At 39.0% G+C, this 18,876-nt stretch overlaps 1 protein-coding gene across 1 annotated transcript in view; it reads left to right on the top strand.

Moving 5' to 3' along the window:
• Positions 1 to 18,876, top strand: part of CHD1L (chromodomain helicase DNA binding protein 1 like) — a 67,750-nt gene that overhangs the window by 6,726 nt on the left and 42,148 nt on the right. The window contains exons 2-6 of the mRNA XM_059071601.2: positions 7,039 to 7,151; positions 10,204 to 10,310; positions 10,874 to 10,988; positions 11,622 to 11,653; positions 15,258 to 15,339. Of these exons, the coding sequence (XP_058927584.1) occupies positions 7,039 to 7,151; positions 10,204 to 10,310; positions 10,874 to 10,988; positions 11,622 to 11,653; positions 15,258 to 15,339 (449 nt within the window). The remainder of the gene's footprint in view (positions 1 to 7,038; positions 7,152 to 10,203; positions 10,311 to 10,873; positions 10,989 to 11,621; positions 11,654 to 15,257; positions 15,340 to 18,876) is intronic.

Below are 18,876 nucleotides of genomic sequence, written 5' to 3' on the forward strand. Positions count from 1 at the left end.
GTAGTGTATATATGTCCATGCCACTCTCTCACTTCGTCACAGCTTAACCATCCCCCTCCCCATATCCTCAAGTCCATACTGTAGTAGGTCTGTGTTTTATTCCCGTCCTACCCCTAGTCTCTTCATGACATTTTTTTTCTTAGATTCCATATATATGTGTTAGCATACAGTATTTGTTTTTCTCCTTCTGACTTCAGTCTGTATGACAGACTCCAGATCTATCCACCTCATTACAAATAACTCAGTTTCATTTCTTTTTATGGCTGAGTAATATTCCATTGTATATATGTGCCACATCTTCTTTATCCATTCATCTATTGATGGACACTTAGGTTGCTTCCATGTCCTGGCTATCGTAAATTGAGCTGCAATTAACATTTTGGTACATGACTCTTTTTGAATTATGGTTTTCTCAGGGTATATGCCCAGTAGTGGGATTGCGGGGTCGTATGGTAGTTCTATTTGTAGTTTTTTAAGGAACCTCCATACTGTTCTCCATAGTGGCTGTATCAATTTACATTCCCACCAGCAGTGCAAGAGTCTTCCCTTTTCTCCACACCCTCTTCAGCATTTATTGTTTCTACAGTTTTTGATGATGGCCATTCTGACCGGTGTGAGATGATATCTCATTGTAATTTTGATTTGCATTTCTCTAATGATTAATGATGTTGAGAATTCTTTCATGTGTTTGTTGGCAATCTGTATATCTTCTTTGGAGAAATGTCTATTTAATTCTTCTGCCCATTTTTGGATTGGGTTGTTTGTGTTTTTGTTATTGAGCTGCATGAGTTGCTTATAAATTTTGGATATTAATCCTTTGTCAGTTGCTTCATTTGTAAATATTTTCTCCCATTCTGAGGGTTGTCTTTTGGTCTTGTTTATGGTATCCTTTGCTGTGCAAAACCTTGTAAGTTTCATTAGGTCGCATTTGTTTATTTTTGTTTTTATTTCCATTTCTCTAGGAGGTGGGTCAAAAAGGTTCTTGCTGTGATTTATGTCATAGTGTTCTGCCTATGTTTTCCTCTAAGAGTTTGATGGTGTCTGGCCTTACATGTAGGTCTTTAACCCATTTTGAGTTTATTTTTGTGTATGGTGTTAGGGAGTGTTCTAATTGTGTACTTTTACATGTCGCTGTCCAGTTTTCCCAGCACCACTTATTGAAGAGGCTGTCTTTTCTCCACTGTATATCCTTTCTCCTTTATCAAAGATAAGGTGACCATATGTGTGTGGGTTTATCTCTGTGCGTTCTATCCTGTTCCATTGATCTATATTTCTGTTTTTGTGCCAGTACCATACTGTCGTGATTACTGTAGCCTTGTAGTGTAGTCTGAAGTCAGGGAGCCTGATTCCTCCAGCTCCATTTTTCATTCTCAAGATTGCTTTGGCTATTCGGGGTCTTTCGTGTTTCCATACAAATTGTGAAATTTTTTGTTCTAGTTCTGTACAAAATGCCAGTGGTAGTTTGATAGGGATTGCATTGAATCTGTAGATTGCTTTGGGTAGTAGAGTCATTTTCACAATGTTGATTCTTCCAATCCAAGAACATGGTATATCTCTCCACCTATTTGTATCATCTTTGATTTCTTTCATCAGTGTCTTGTAGTTTTCTGCATACAAGTCTTTTGTCTCATTAGGTAGGTTTATTCCTAGATATTTTATTCTTTTTGTTGCAATGGTAAATGGGAGTGTTTTCTTAATTTCACTCTCAGATTTTTCATCATTAGTGTATAAGAATGCCAGAGATTTCTGTGCATTAATTTTGTATCCTGCTACTTTACCAAATTCATTGATTAGCTCTAGTAGTTTTCTGGTAGCATCCTTAGGATTCTCTATGTATAGTATCATGTCATCTGCAAACAGTGACAGCTTTACTTCTTCTTTTCCTATTTGGATTCCTTTTATTTCTTTATTTTCTCTGATTGCTGTGGCTAGAACTTCCAAAACTATGTTGAATAAGAGTGGTGAGAGTGGGCAACATTGTCTTGTTCCTGATCTAGGTGGAAATGGTTTGTTTTTCACCATTGAGAACAATGCTGGCTGTGGGTTTGTCATATATGGCCTTTATTATATTGAGGAAAGTTCCCTCTATGCCTACTTTCTGCAGGGTTTTTATCATAAATGGGTGTTGAATTTTGTCAAAAGCTTTCTCTGCATCTATTGAGATGATCATATGGTTTTTCTCCTTCAGTTTGTTGATATGGTGTATCACGTTGATTGATTTGCGTATATTGAAGAATCCTTGCATTCCTGGAATAAACCCCACTTGATCATGGTGTATGATCCTTTTAATGTGCTGTTGGATTCTGTCTGCTAGTATTTTGTTGAGGATTTTTGCATCTATGTTCATCAGTGATATTGGCCTGTAGTTTTCTTTCTTTGTGACGTCTTTGTCTGGTTTTGGTATCAGGGTGATGGTGGCCTCATAGAATGAGTTTGGGAGTGTTCCTCCCTCTGCTATCTTTTGGAAGAGTTTGAGAAGGATAGGTGTTAGCTCTTCTCTAAATGTTTGATAGAATTTGCCTGTGAAGCCATCTGGTCCTCGGCTTTTGTTTGTTGGAAGATTTTTAATCACAGTTTCAATTTCAGTGCTTGTGATTGGTCTGTTCATATTTTCTATTTCTTCCTGGTTCAGTCTCGGCAGATTGTGCATTTCTAAGAATTTGTCCATTTCTTCCAGGTTGTCCATTTTATTGGCGTACAGTTGCTTGTAGTAATCTCTAATAATCTTGTATTTCTGCAGTGTCAGTTGTTATGTCTCCTTTTTCATTACTAATTCTATAGATTTGAGTCTTCTTTTTTTCTTGATGAGTTTGGCTAATGGTTTATCAATTTTATTTATCTTCTCAAAGAACCAGCTTTTACTTTTATTGATCTTTGCTATCATTTCCTTCATTTCTTTTTCATTTATTTATGATCTATTTTTTATGATTTCTTTCCTTCTGCTAAATTTGGGATTTTTTTTTTGTTGTTCTTTCTCTAATTGCTTTGGGTACAAAGTTAGGTTGTTTATTCTAGATGTTTCCTGTTTCTTAAGGTAGGATCGAATTGCTATAAACTTCCCTCTTAGAACTGCTTTTGCTGCATCCCATAGGTTTTGGGTCATCGTGTCTCCATTGTCATTTGTTTCTAAGTATTTTTTGATTTCCTCTTTGATTTCTTCAGTGATCACTTCGTTATTAAGTAGTGTATTGTTTAGCCTCCATGTGTTTGTATTTTTTACAGATCCTTTCCTGTAATTGATATCTAGTCTCATAGCGGTGTGGTCAGAAAAGATACTTGATACGATTTCAATTTTGTTAAATTTACCAAGGCTAGATTTGTGACCCAAGATATGATCTATCCTGGAGAATGTTCCATGAGCACTTGAGAAAAATGTATATTCTGTTTGTTTTGGATGGAATGTTCTGTAAATATCAATTAAGTCCATCTTGTGTAATGAATCATGTAAAGCTTGTGTTTCCTTATTTATTTTCATTTTGGATGATCTGTCCATTGGTGAAAGTGGGGTGTTAAAGTCCCCTACTATGATTGTGTTACTGTCGATTTCCCCTTTTATGGCTGTTAGTATTTGCCTTATGTATTGAGGTGCTCCTGTGTTGGGTGCATAAATATTTACAATTGTTATATCTTCTTCATGGATCGATCCCTTGATCATTATATAGTGTCCTTCTTTGTCTTTTGTAATAGTTTTTATTTTAAAGTCTATTTTGTCTGATATGAGAATTGCTACTCCAGCTTTCTTCTGATTTCCATTTGCATGGAATATCTTTTTCCATCTCCTCACTTTCAGTCTGTATGTGTCCCTAGGTCTGAAGTGGGTCTCTTGTAGACAGCATATATATGGGTCTTGTTTTTGTATCCATTCAGCCAGTCTGTGTCTTTTGGTGGGAGCATTTAATCCATTTACATTTAAGGAAATTATTGATATGTATTTTCCTATTACCATTTACTTAATTGTTTTGGGTTGTTCTTGGGGGTCTTTTCCTTCTCTTATGTTTCTTGCTTAGAGAAGTTCCTTTAGCATTTGCTGTAAAGCTGGTTTGGTGGTGCTGAACTCTCTCAGCTTTTGCTTGTCTGTAAAGGTTTTAATTTCTCCATCAAATCTGAATGAGATCCTTGCTGGGTAGAGTAATCTTGGTTGTAGGTTTTTTTCCTTCATCACTTTAAATATGTCCTGCCACTCCCTTCTGGCTTGTAGAGTTTCTGCTGAAAGATCAGATGTTAACCTTATGGGGATTCCCTTGTGTGTTATTTGTTGTTTTTCCCTTGCTGCTTTTAATATGTTTTCTTTGTATTTAATTTTTGACAGTTTGATTATCATGTGTCTTGGTGTGTTTCTCCTTGGGTTTATCCTGTATGGGACTCTCTGTGCTTCCTGGAGTTGATTGACTATTTCCTTTCCTATATTAGGGAAGTTTTCAACTATAATCTCTTCAAATATTTTCTCAGTCCCTTTCTTTTTCTCTTCTTCTTCTGGGACCCCTATAATTGGAATGTTGGTGCGTTTCATGTTGTCCCAGAGGTCTCTGAGACTGTCCTCAGTTCTTTTCATTCTTTTTTCTTTCTTCTGCTCTGCAGTAGTTATTTCCACTATTTTATCTTCCAGGTCACTTATCCGTCCTTCTGCCTCAGTTATTCTGCTATTGATCCCATCTAGAGTATTTTTCATTTCATTTGTTGTGTTGCTCATCATTATTTGCTTCCTCTTTATTTCTTCTAGGTCCTTGTTAACTGTTTCTTGCAATTTGTCTATTCTATTTCCAAGATTTTGAATCATCTTTACTATCATTATTCTGAATTCTCTTTCAGGTAGACTGGCTATTACCTCTTCATTTGTTAGGTCTGGTGTGTTTTTATCTTGCTCCTTCATCTGCTGTGTGTTTTTCTGTCTTCCCATTTTGCTTATCTTACTGTGTTTGGGGTCTCCTTTTTGCAGGCTGCAGGTTCGTAGTTCTATCTGTTTTTGGTGGCTGTCCCCAGTGGCTGAGGTTGGTTCAGTGGGTTTAGCAGGTTTCCTGGTTGGGGGGACTAGTGCCTCTGTTCTGGTCGATGAGGCTGGATCTTGTCTTTCTGGTGGGCAGGTCCACGTCTGGTGGTGTGTTTGGGGATGTCGGTAGCCTTATTATGATTTTAGGCAGCCTCTCTGCTAATGGATGGGCTGTAGACCTGTCTTGCTCTTTGTTGGGTATAGGGTGTCCAGCACTGTTCGTTGCTGGTCCTTGAGTGAAGCTGGGTCTTGGTGTTGAGATGGAGATCTCTGGGAGATTTTCGCCGTTTGATATTGCGTGGAGCTGGGAGGTCTCTTGTGGACCAGTGTCCTGAGGTTGGTTCTCCCGCCTCAGAGACACAGCCCTGATGCCTGGCTGGAGTGCCAAGAGCCTTTAATCCACATGGTTCAAAATAAAAGGGAGAAAATATAGAAAGGAAAGGAGAGGAAGGAAGGAAGGAAGAAAGGAAGGGAGGAAGGAAGAAAGGGAGAAAGGAAGGACGAAATGAATGAAGGAAGAAAGCAAGAAAGGAAGGAAGGAAGGAGGAGAGGAAGAAAGGGAGGAAGGAAGAGACAGGAAAGGAGGAAGGAAGGGAGGAAGAAAGGAAGGAAGGAGGGAAGAAAGGAAGAAAGAAAGACAAAATAAAGTAGGATAAAATATAGTTATTAAAATAAAAAATAATTATTAAGAAGAAAAATTTCGATTAAAAAAAAAACGGGTCAGTCTAACCCTAGGACAAATGGTGCAAACAAAGCTATACAGACAAAATCTCACACAGCAGCACACACATACACACTCACAAAAAGAAAAAAGGGGAAAATAATAGTATATCTTGCTCCCAAAGGCCACCTCCTCAGCTTGGGATATTTCGCTGTCTCTTCAGGTTTTCCACAGATGCAGGCACTTCAAGTTGATTGTGGAGCTTTAATCTGCTGCTTTGAGGCTGCTGGGAGAGACTGATTCGGGGGCTCTGGCACAGGCCCGGGGGAGGGAGGGGCACGGATGTGGGGCGAGTCCGCGGCGGCAGAGGCCGTCGTGACGCTGCACCGGCCCGAGGCGCGCTTCGCATTCTCCCGGGGAAGCTGTCCCTGGATCCTGGAACCCCGGCAGTGGCGTGCTGCACGGGCTCCCGGAACGGGTGGTGTGGAGATTGACCTGTGCTCGCACACAGGCCTCTTGGTGGCGGCAGCAGCAACCCTAGCGTCCCACACCCGCCTCTACTATCCGTGCCGACAGCCGCGGTTCGCGCCCGTTTCTGGAGGTCCTTTACGAGGTGCCCTTATCCCCGCTCCTCGCACCCCAGGAAGCAAAGTGCCAAGAAAAAGTCTCCTGTCCCTCCGGCAGCTCCACGCCCGTTTCCGGAGCTTGTTTACGCGGTGCGCTTAATCCCCTCTTCTCTCGCACCAGGAGACAAAGAGGCAAGAACAAGCAAGTCTCTTGTCTCCGGCAGCTCCGCTACCGTTTCTGGAGTTCCTTTAAGCGGCGCGCTTAAACCTCTCTCCTCGCGCACCAGGAAGCAAAGACCCTGTGCACTGTTAAAACACCTTCTTTTTAACATTGTTTCCATTCTTAACAGCACTGCTTCTTGATTGAAACATGATTTAATCTAGTCCTGTCTTGGATTTTTTTCCTTTAGCACCTGAGGGCAAATTTACATCGTTGCAATTAAGCAAGCAGACACATGTACAGTCCATGTGTTGTTTGCTGTTATATCGCATCAGTAAAGCCTAATTTCCTACAATGGACACTGGCCTGAGACTCAGGCAGTCTAGAGGCCAAATCCCAGGCTGACTTTCTCAACTGTCAAGTGGATCCTGTAACACTGACAGGCTGTCTTACGGCTTTGATTATAGTGGTGATTAAGTCTGCTCAAAAAGTAGTTTGGAAGTCAGCAAATATTTGCATATCTGTAACTTCTCAGCAAAGGATATGGCCAGTAAGGTTTGGGGTATGGGAATTTAGGCTGTGTTCTTTAGTCGAAGTCTTAAGCATAGCCTGTGTGTATGCTTAAATATCTGCTCTTTGGACTTGCTGATTTTTTTATTTCTAGGGATCCATCTACGCCCTTATCAGCTGGAGGGAGTCAACTGGCTAGCCCAACGCTTCCATTGTCAGAATGGCTGCATACTGGGAGATGAGATGGGCTTGGGTAAGACCTGCCAGGTATGTTTCTGTGGAATGAGTACTGTTCACCTCTACTGAAGTACCTCCTCTCGACTCATTACTATCTTTAGCTGCCAGCTGTTGGTATGTGTTTTTATACTAAGAGGTAAAATGCCTGAACCTTTGTTAAGAGATCGTGACCTTGGACTTGACTTTTCTCATCATGGGGATAGTTTTGAACTGTCACTACCTTTATTTTATCTATCCCTTGACATATAGAATTAAAATTAATGGGCAGGGTTTTTCTCTATATAAAGCAAATATACCTGTCCCAGGAATCAAATTGACTCTGCCCTCATTAGTAATATTTTATCTAGTTAAGATAACTGGATCATTTCTCATATTAGTCTCCTTTCCTCAGTGGGTGGTGGGGCTAATTCCCATTTCTCTGCCATGCTACAGAAGTACAGAGGAAATACTCTATGTTTTCCAAAATGCCTTGGCCATCTAATTGTAGGATATAGTCTAGACACCTGGAGAATTAGATGTGACTTCCTTGGGCATTGATTAGCAGGTTGCATGTTGAGATTGATGCTTCCAGTAGGATGATCACCAATACAGCTCATGTTGACAGATGTCAGTGGTTGGCTTGGATTGATGAAAAGTCCAGACACAGATACTCCTTGGGTTCATCACACAAGGTTTATTCATCTATAAGGTACCAAAGAAAGTCAGTGCAGTCAGGATACACAGCAGAGGCAACTTGAGCAGAAACCATGGAACTGTAGGTTTCTTGATTCCAAAAAGGTTTCATCAGTGAACCCACAGAGTGAGTAAAGTTCTCATTAATCCTTTTAGAAGCTTAACCTGCCCCCTCTAACCTCACATCCATAAACATCAAGCTGGAGCAGTTCTGCTCAGAGTCTAGGCTGACCATATGCCGGAGATGCCTTAATCTAATCCAGGTGTACCTCATCAATCTTGGGGTTATTCAGGATACAGTATGACCTCCGAGCATGGTAGCCCCAGGTACCTCATTTATTACCCTCAGGTGTCTCAGGCAATAATTCTGGTTCTAGTATATTCCTGAACTGAGAGCTATGGAACAAAGGTAAGTTTCCCAGTGTTTCTGGGAGGGAGGCTAACAGACTTTTGTACTCAGGTACAGAGCCCTCTTTGCAGTCTCCTGTGCCATGGACATTGAAATCACCCAGACTTCATTCAGAGCCAGCAAATTCCACTTGTCCTTTGCCTTTCCCAGGGTGTTCATACAGCTCTACTTTAAGTGCCCTAAAAATCACACCTCCAAATTCATCTAATTAAAATTTTGTTTAGAATTTTTGCATCTGTGTAATTTTGCATTGAGTAATGTCTTTGTATGGTTTTGGTATTGGGGTAAATCTGGCTTCGTAAAGGGAGTTGAGAAGTATCCCTTCCTTTTCAGATTTATTTAAGAGTTTGTGTAGAGTTGTTACTGTTTATTCCTTAAATGTTTGGAAGAATCCACTAGTGAATCCAAATTTGTTTTGTAGATAGCTGGTTTAAGATAATAAAAGATAAATTTTCTCTAAATAGCGTCTTCAGCAAAAACTAAACAGAATGGTTTTAATTCAGTAAATACTTACTGGGTGGTTGTCTGGGCACAGTCTGGGCTGGGAAGCCATGGGTAGTTAAAAAAGAAAAATATTTCCATTATGAAATTAATGTATTATCAGTTAAGACCCGTAACCATAGCACGCTAGCCATAATCATGAATAGTAATATGTGTTTTACATGGTTGAAATTATAGTGCACATATAGTTTGCATTTTATTAATCTAATAGTCATTGTTCCATTTTATATTCTTTATATATATATTTTTTTTATTATTATTATTTTTTGCGGTACACGGGCCTCTCACTGCTGTGGTCTCTCCTGCTGCGGAGCACAGGCTCCAGACACGCAGGCTCAGCGGCCATGGCTCACGGGCCCAGCCTCTCCACGGCACGTGGGATCTTCCCGGACCGGGGCATGAACCTGCGTCCCCTGCATCGGCAGGCGGACTCAACCACTGCGCCACCAGGGAAGCCCCATATTCTTTATATCTTATATTCTTCACAGTGATTATTTTTTATTGGCTGCATAATGGTCCATCAAGAGAATTGATTGTAATTTACTTGAATGTTCTACAGATAGGAATGGAGAGTTCCCCTCTTTGTGATATTTAAATTAACCTCTATGTGAACATCTCTGGGCTTGTATAGCTTTCTTAGGATTTTGTATTGTATCCTTAGGATAGATTTTTCTAAGAAACAGTTCAGCCATTGGGGATGGTGGGCCCTCAAACTTTTTGTTTTATAAAAGAGTGCTATTTTCTCTGTATATCACAGCAACCTTTTAAAGAAAATTTTCTGGTCAAAAGTGTGTACAGCCATATCCTAAAATAGGCTATTGGGCTTTACAAAGATTTTCAGTTTAGACCCTGACCTGAGTTTATGAGGCTATATTATTGTTTGTTTTCCTCACTGGAGTGTGTGCCGCAGGAGAACTAGTTTTGTTTGTTTTGTTCACTATTATATACCAGAGCTCAGAATAGTGCCTAGTAAATAGAAGGTGCACCATCAATGCACATGGAGGGAGGAAGGAAAATATCATCTCTTAGGAGATCCTGGCCAACAGCAAGAGGCCACCACATGGTTGGGCCTCTTTGCAGTCAAGTCTTGATACTTCTTACCTTATGTTTTTAGAGCATTCCTGACCTTGTGCATCATTTGCATTGTTTTCATTGATTTGTATTGTCTTTCCTGATGTTTTCCTTTGTATAAAAGGTTCAGTTACATGAATTTTGAGTACCATTGCTTGTTGACTATTGATGTAATTGAGTACCATAAATTTCTTTGGGAGTCATATTGAGGCTTACCTGATTTCACTCTAGGAATGGGTGACTCTCCTAATGTGTGGAGGATTGTACATTATTTTTGTTTTTTGTAAAGCAAATCTTCTACAACAATTTGTGTTTGTGTTTTATTATTTTTGATGCGATTATAAGTGTTCTCTACAAGGTTGTGGGAACTTTATCGTTGTTTCTCATGTGGAAATGTGGTCAAAACCTCCTTCCTTTTCTGTGTTCCAGACTATTGCTCTCTTCATTTACTTGGCAGGAAGATTAAATGATGAAGGACCATTTCTGATTCTTTGTCCCTTGTCTGTTTTGAGCAACTGGAAAGAAGAGATTGAGAGGTACAAGAGTAGATGTTGCTGAAATTTTATTTTTCACATTAAGGTTTTGTTTTCTAGGTGCTATGTGAAATATGATAAAACAACATATTGTCCTAAGCAGTGAGTTTATTTCTTCCAGAAAACTGACATGAGGCAGTGTAGATAGAGACTGAGGATCTGATGGGGGAGGGTCCAATGGATGTTATTGTTACCTTTTGTCAATTTGAAGGTCAGTACTCATTTTTAGTAAATTTTGCTGAACTAAGGAAGAAACCATCTTTTTCATAGTGATATAGTGACATTTCATAGGAAGTAACGAATGTGAAAAAATAGTTTTCTTTTTACAGTTAACACAAGGCCCTTTTAGATGTTTATATGACACGTCTCCCTCTTCACACGGGGACTTACCCTTAGGTTTACCCATTACTGTAGGTAAGATTTCAGGGTCCCAGGACTCATTCTGACTGCAGGGCATCCTGGGGTCTGCACATCTGCAATCCTTCCATGAAAAGTAATTTTCCAGATGTGCACCCCTTTTCCATGGCTCTATGTTTGTGTTCATCTACCTCTTTTCTTGGATTCAGATTTGCTCCAGGTCTTTCCTGTGTAACATATTCAGGTGACAAGGAGGAGAGAGCCCATCTACAGCAAGACCTAAGGCAGGAGTCACGTTTTCATGTGCTGCTAACTACCTATGAGGTATCTGGTTTTTTTTCTACAGCCAGAACTCTTAACCTGGGACCTTAGAAGTTGTAGAATCTACTGGAATTATATTTAATTTTTTTGAGGGTTCATATTGTTCTGAGAAGAAGGTCTACTTTTATTAGATTCTCACAGAGAGGCTGTGAGCAAAGGAAGCGAAAGACCATTGTGCTCCAAGTTAGTTAGCTATCTCTCCCTCTCTGTCCTGGTGGATCATGGGGGAAGGCTTCCCAGGTAGGTGCTACTTGAGCTGCCTCTTGGCCGATGAGTAGAGGGAGGCAGGCAGGCAGGGGAAAGGGTTTTTGGGCTGAGGCATCATCTCTTGTTACTGGAGGGTGGGAAAGGAGGACACTTAGTTCCAGACACTTAGTTCCAGTCCCTGTTTAAGTCCTTGTTCTTCAAGCTAAGACTGTCCAGGTCACTGTAAGCAGACCTTCCACTCATTCATGCCTCCCTTTGTTTGTCTGTAAGATGGTGCTACTTAAAAGTTATGCTCAGAATTTCTTACGTAGTGAGTGAATAAGACTTAGCTAAATCCTGTAGTTTAGGAGAGTTAATAAAAAGCTAGCTTATTAATATCAGAGTTATATCAATATCAGCCTTTGTAATGTGTCTTCCTTAATTTTTCAGATTTGCTTGAAAGATGCATTGTTTCTAAAGTCGTGAGTATGTTGCACTACTTCAGAAATTGTCTTAAATGTATTGTGAAAGTCATGTCTTTACTTCACATTTTAGCACTTTGTGGTTTTTCCTGATGTGTCATCCATGTCTTCTCTGGTGTGCGGCGTGGCAGGAGTCTTACAGTCTAACCCCCTACTCATTAAGTGTAAATCTGTGGGTTCATTACTTAACCTCTGTGAACCTCAGCTTCTTCATCTGTAAAATGGGGATAATGAAATTTTTACCTTGGATGTTTGTTGTAAGGATTAAATAAGGTAAGGCATACATGGTGGGTGGTTAATAGATACTAGATTCTTTACATCACAACTTGCACAGACACCTTTCAGGACTGCAGTGTGGAGATTTTACTACAATACAGCAGGTGAATTATTTGAGCCTTTTCCTGGAAGTATCCTAAAAGAGCAATGAGTGCTATAAAATTAGCTTTTTAGAAAGGGAGTTTTAAGTATACTTCTTCCCAGTGAATTGGCTTTCAGGCCTCTCCTCAGCTCGTGAAGTACAGGAAACGTAGATGTAACTCTTAGTACTACCTGGCAATAGGGATGAGGTGTTGCAGTATGTGGTTAAGACAACAGTCACCATGTAAATCAAACGAGAGCTAGATTTAGGTGAATAAGAAGTTATGTTAACAGAGTTTCATTCTCCATAGCATGTGTAGTTATGACATGATTAGGTGGGTTTTGCGTCTTTAATATTTGGAAACTTTTCAAGGTGCTTTATCAATATTTTGAATGTTATTTCCTATTTAGGTTCTTCTGAGTTGTATTTTTATTTTCATCTTATTTTGAAACACTAAAGGCTCAATCACAGATTACATGACTTCCATCTAGTGTTTTGTTTTACTTAAGTTTCATTTAAGTAAGCATATTACCTTACTTTTCTTAGGAAAAGGATATGCATTCCCTCTCACTTGTTTTTTATTATTAATATCCAACTTAATATTTATTGAAGATCTGTCCCCTGGAAAGACACTGTTCTGGGAGTTATCAGCAATACCAGGAAAGTAAACCATAGAGTGATGTTAAGAGGACATAAACTCCAGTAGAGGGGTAAGAAGGGTAGAGATATCCATAATACAAGGCAATATATCGGAAGTCTCAAAAGACAAGAAGATTGGGAGATAGATGTTATTGGGTACTTTACATAAATTATCCTATTTAATCTTCTTGAAAACCCTAAGGTGGGTATTATCATCCGTTTTATAGATGAGAAAGGTAAGAGATTAGGTGACCCATCCTAGGGCACATTGCTAGTAAATGGCAAAACAGACATCCAAACCCACCACTCAGTGGTGGGGAGCTTCTTTATAAGAGAGCTTTACAAAGTATCTAGGTGCACTGGAGTTTCACATTTTCAGCAGAAATACAGTCTTTCTGCCTTCAATCCATTCCAGGTGAATTTAAGAACCTAAATAATAACGAGACATCTTTAATGTTTACTTAGTATGAACTCTAAGAACACGGATTTATTCTTTTTTTTAATAGATCTTTATTGGAGTGTAGTTGTTTCACAATACTGTGTTTCTGTTGTACACCAAAGTGAATCAGCCATATGCATACACATGTCCCCATATCCCCTCCCTCTTGAGCCTCCCTCCCACCCTCTCTATCCGACCCCTCTAGGTGGTCACAAAGCACCCAGCTGATCTCCCTGTGCTATGCTGCTGCTTCCCACTAGCTAGCTATTTTACATTCAGTAGTGTATATTATGTCGATGCTACTCTCAGTTCACCCCAGCTTCCCCCTCCCACCCAGTGTCCTCAAGTCCATTCTCTATGTCTGCCTCTTTATTCCTGCCCTGCAACTAGGTTCATGTATTTGGCAAGGTTATACTTTGTATTACTGTACTGCACACTCTGAGAACAGCCAGGGAGTGTAATGTAATCTTTGCCCTAAAGAGGCTTATCATAGAGAGCTGAGACTATGCATGTAACAATATGAAAAATCAGAACATTTTTGACAGCAGACTTATAAAATCTTTGGATCAAGGGGACTAGAAGTTACTTTGTCCCACTTTCTGTTCAGTGCTGGAATTCCCTCTGCCTTATCCTCTCCAGGGAACATCCCTTGGCATGTCCTTTGATGAGTGACTTGACCTCCTTCTTTCACTGAGCCCAGATCCGCCTCCCTGAAGTCTGTTTCATTGAATACACTTTTTATTGGATGCTTGCAGTGTGTAAAAACCTGAATATCTAGTTCTTAGTACCTTAATAATACCATAATAATCTTAATAGATTAATACCTAATTTATTTTGAATGGTAATTCAAACAGGAGCCAGGCACTGTACTGCAGCTGCTTTCACACCTTATCTCGTGACCAGTGTCCAACATCAGTTGCACTCTTATTCTTTGTTATCCTTTAGTGCAGCCCCTGGTCCTGCTACCCAGCAGGAATGATCCCAATTCCTGCTGGATTTTTACCCATTTTTTTGATTTTCTTTGTGACCTCAGAGGAAGAAGGCTTCCTCCTTGTAAGGCCAACCTCTGCTCAAGATCTTCCTCTAATATTTGAGGGATTTTTATTTCTATACCTATTGTCTTCCCAATATTCTGCTTTACTTGTATATACATTTAGTTTTTTAAGTATAAAAATAATGTAATTGCAGTACAGAATGTTTACAGATGAAATAAAAAGTTAAAAACCTTATAACTTCCACTTTATTATTTTTTGCATGGTTTTCACATTTGTGAAAAAGATATATAATACCTTTTTTAGTTATATAGGCCTTTATATTATAACAATCATATTTATCATTTAAAATGCTGTATTTCATCACCCATTACTGGACCTATTATTATTTTCAATTTTTTTGCTGTTTTAAATTATGGAGCTTGGAACATATTCATACATACATATTTTTCCATCTTTTGAATTTTTTTGGTGGGAAAAACAGCTTCCCAGGAGTATATGCAGAAGATGTGCTTTTATGACTACCACCTCTTGAGAGTTTGTGGTCATAACTATTATGCTGCAGAAGTGCTCTGGCACAGCTACCAACAACTGCCACATTAACAGAGCCAATGATGTATCCTGCTGTCTGTAACATTTGATCCTGTTCACCACATCCCCATCTTAAAATCATACTTTTTTAGCTACTGTGACACCACTGTCTCTTGGCTTTTCTTCTGGGTCTGAATCTCAGTTCTGTCTCATACTAGCTTTGTGACCTTGAGCAAGTCATCTACCTTTCTGAGCTTTAGTCTCTGTGTTGGTAAAATGGGCACAGTCATGTCTGCTCACTTTATATTTTTGGTTTAAATAACATACCTCAAGCCCCAAGCTGAGTGTCTGGCACATAGTAGGTGGTCATAAGCGTTTTCTTTTTCTTTCCTTCTCTGAGTCCTTTCTTTCTGCCTTCAATGCATAGATCTTTCCCATAAATTTCCTTAATTTTACTACCTTATCCAGATTGTCTTATGTACATGATTAGCTCTCAGATAAGAAGGCAATTCGGGTGTGTTTCTAATAGAATGGACTTGCTATTAGTCTTCCCAGCAAGAGTCATGGTTTTGTAGTAAGACTTTTGGTTGTGAGATATATGTTTGAGTTAACATAAAACTGAAAGCTTGGATTTTTCCCTCGCAGCTTCCCTTGGAGCGTTCTTGTTGTGGATGAAGCTCACAGATTGAAAAACCAAAGCTCCTTGCTGCATAAGACACTTTCAGAGGTAAACTCCCAGGATACTCTTAGCTTTTATATAACTCCCTTTTAAAAAATATTAGTTTAGTCCTGTATAGAGCCAATTCAGTTGAAATATTTTTTTTCAGTGAGATTTCGGCAGGGCTCAGTAAACATTTATGGTGACAGAAGTAGTACTTAATATGGCTTAACTTAACTCTTGTCTTTTACACAGGAGGTGATGTTTACTAAAATCTGGTTATTAAATGAGTAAAAGACTACCCCAGGAAAATACATTGTATTTTTGGAAATGTTTCAACTGTCTTTTTGATCTTCTTCAAAGAGGCAGTTTCTTTAAAAATAATCTTACTGTAGTTTTTCTGTCTTCAGTAACAAACATATCTGACATATTGTACCCCTCCCCCATTTACCTGTTTAAAAAATTTGACAGTTCACAGAGTCGTGAAGAGACTGATTTCACACCGTTGAATAGTTCCTCCAGTCTGTCCTGTCTTTGTCATACTTTTGAGTATGACACCCTTGATCTTATTCCATTCTCTTAATCTCTGGCATCATTCCAGCAAAGTAGATGAGAAATGTCATTGTAGCTCTAGATATGCCCTCTTTTCTGAGGAGCCAGTGGAACAGCTTGTGAGTATGAAGTGCCCTTCTCCTTGTTGAACTAGTAAAGGCTTGTTTGTTCATGAGACCCCTACGTATGAATGTCTGGGGCCATCACTGAATTTTGGTCTCTGTCCTAAAATAGATCAATTAATAAATTTAGAGGTGCTTTGGAGAAGGTCTTAGATTTTAATTCTATATTTATTGGCTAAAAGTTGCAGTTTTTAGTGTTAATGCAGATATGGCCACTGTCTATTATTAGCACAATCTCAAAGATTGCTGTCCCTTAGTGGGGGCCCCTCTGCTCTGTAGTGTCCTTTACGTTCTTTTTAGGGACTCGTAACAGTATCTCTTTCCCAAGAGGTTGTCATATCCTGGCACCTAACCTTATAAGAGACTGCTTCATAAACTACCGTGCCAGTTTACTGATTTACAATGGGAGAAGAGAAGTGGGTGTAGTAAAATGACCCTGAGCTTGGAGTGGGGGAAGCTAAAGTCTGTTGCCAGCTCCAGAGCCTTTTCTTCTTACTCATAAGGAAACTAAGGCTCAGAGGGGCTAAGTGAGGAAATTGTTCTGCATCATCTAAGTATTCCTTTTTAGGTGAGGTTTGAATTGCAGACAACTAGTTGGTCAGAACAAAACACTGACTTCAACAATTTACATTTTTTTCTTTAACGTTATGGTTTATTACAGGATATTGAATAGAGTTCCCTGTTTTATGCAGTAGGAACTTGTTTATTGATTCTATGTGCAATAGTTTGTATCTGCTAATCCCAGACTCCCACTCTATCCCTCCCCCACCCCCCTTCCCCTTGGCAACCACAAGTCTGCTGTCTATATCTGAATACTGAATACTGAATAATAATACTGAATAATCTGAATACTCACATTTATTGATCAGTGGGGAGAAGCGTACTGCCTTTTCCTCCTTCCTACTGTTGTTTTTAGCTTGTTTGTAAAAGTTGGAAGCAACCTAAATGTGAATATAAGGAATTGGTTATACAATTTATGCTGTACGCATACAGTACACTTACAAAGTAAGGCTGCCATGAAAAATTGTGCAGAAGAATATTTAATAATGTAGAAAATATTTGCAAAATATTTTATACAAAAATGTTTACAAAATATTGTACACAGATTGTCTCCAGACTTTTTTTTTAATATATAAATTTATTTATTTATTTGTATTTGGCTGCGTTGGTTCTTCGTTGCTGCACACGGGCTTTCTCTAGTTGCTGCGAAGCGGGGGGTTACTCTTTGTTGCATCGCATGGGCTTCTCATTGCAGTGGCTTCTCTTGTTGCGGAGCAAGGGCTCTAGGCGTGTGGGCTTCAGTAGTTGTGGCATGTGGGCTCAGTAGTTGTGCCTCGCAGGCTCTAGAGCACAGCCTCAGTAGTTGTGGTGCATGGGCTTAGTTGTTCTGAGGCATGTGGGATCTTCTTGGACCAGGGCTTGAACCCGTGTCCCCTGCATTGGCAGGCAGATTCTTAACCACTGCGCCATCAGGGAAGCCCCATCTCTGGACTTCTTTTTTTTTTTTTTTTTTTTTTTTCCTGAGTATAAGTTTTGATGCCAAAATGGACACTGCTTTGAATAAAAATGTTAACTCATGTGATAGTGTAAGTTGATTTTAGTGACTGATAACCTTGATTATCTTTGTTGACCTCATTATTTTGGTCACTTTAGTTCTTTGTTTGGTGAGCACATATTTTAAAAATGTGATTTCGTTATTAGAAACCTTTATTGTTGAACTACTATGAAAACACTGTCCTACAAGTAGAGCAGGCATGAATGGGCATTGATTAGACAATTTAAAAAGAAATGAAAAAAGGGAGAGTGCCTCCCCCAAAAAAGGATTTTGAAATCAATTTTAATTGATTGTGTTGTTTCATTTATCACCTTTTCTTATTTCAAAAGCATTGTCTCCTTTTTTTAATTTAATTTAATTTTTTTTATATTTGGCCACACTGTGTGGCTTATGGGATCTTAGTTCCCTGACCAGGGATTGAACCTGCACCCTCGGCAGTGAAAGCACAGAGTCCTAACCACTGGACTGCCGGGGAATTCCCGAAAGCAGTTATCTTCTTATGACCCACTCACAAATCAAAATATAGAAACACAAGAAGAAAAGTAAAAGCTACCAAAAATCCTATTCCACCGCATATGTTAACATTTGGTGTATATGCTGCCACATCCTTTGCAGTGCTGTGTAATACCCAAACATAAATATGCATATATATTATTTAAAAAATAAAAATATATTACTTTAAATATCAAAGTGCAGTGTATATGTGTATCTATATAGATACATACACTTTTACATAATGTATTTTGACGTTTAACATATATACATAGGATATGGCTTTCTCTTTGTGCTGTATTATTTAACTCAGGTGGTCTAAGTCCTTGTTAATGTTAGTTCAGAGGTTGTCCTTTGCTTTACCTAATATCTATTCTTATTGTTTTTCCTAACCTTTTACTTCATTAGTCTGTTATTCTTGGTGTTCTCATCTTTTGCTCAAAATTTAAAGAGTTTGTTTCCATTTTGGACTCTGTATGGTCCAGAAATGTCCAGAAGTCTTGATGCTTTGCACTGGCTGCACCTGTAAAGTTTTACAAAAGGACATTCTTTTTTTTTTTTTTTTAAACATCTTTATTTGAGTATAACTGTTTTACAATAGTGTGTTAGTTTCTCCTTTACAACAAAGTGAATCAGTTATACATGTACATATGTTCCCATATCTCTTCCCTCTTGCGTCACCCTCCCTCCCACCCTCCCTATCCCACCCCTCTAGGTGGTCACAAAGCACAGAGGTGAACTCCCTGTGCTATGTGGCTGCTTCCCACTAGCTATCTAATTTACTTTTGGTATTTTTTTTTTTAACATCTTTATTTGAGTATAACTGTTTTACAATAGTGTGTTAGTTTCTCTTTTACAACAAAGTGAATCAGTTATACATATACA

The sequence above is a fragment of the Kogia breviceps genome, chromosome 1 (assembly GCF_026419965.1).
Source record: "Kogia breviceps isolate mKogBre1 chromosome 1, mKogBre1 haplotype 1, whole genome shotgun sequence".
In the NCBI taxonomy this organism is placed as follows: Eukaryota; Metazoa; Chordata; class Mammalia; order Artiodactyla; family Physeteridae; genus Kogia; species Kogia breviceps.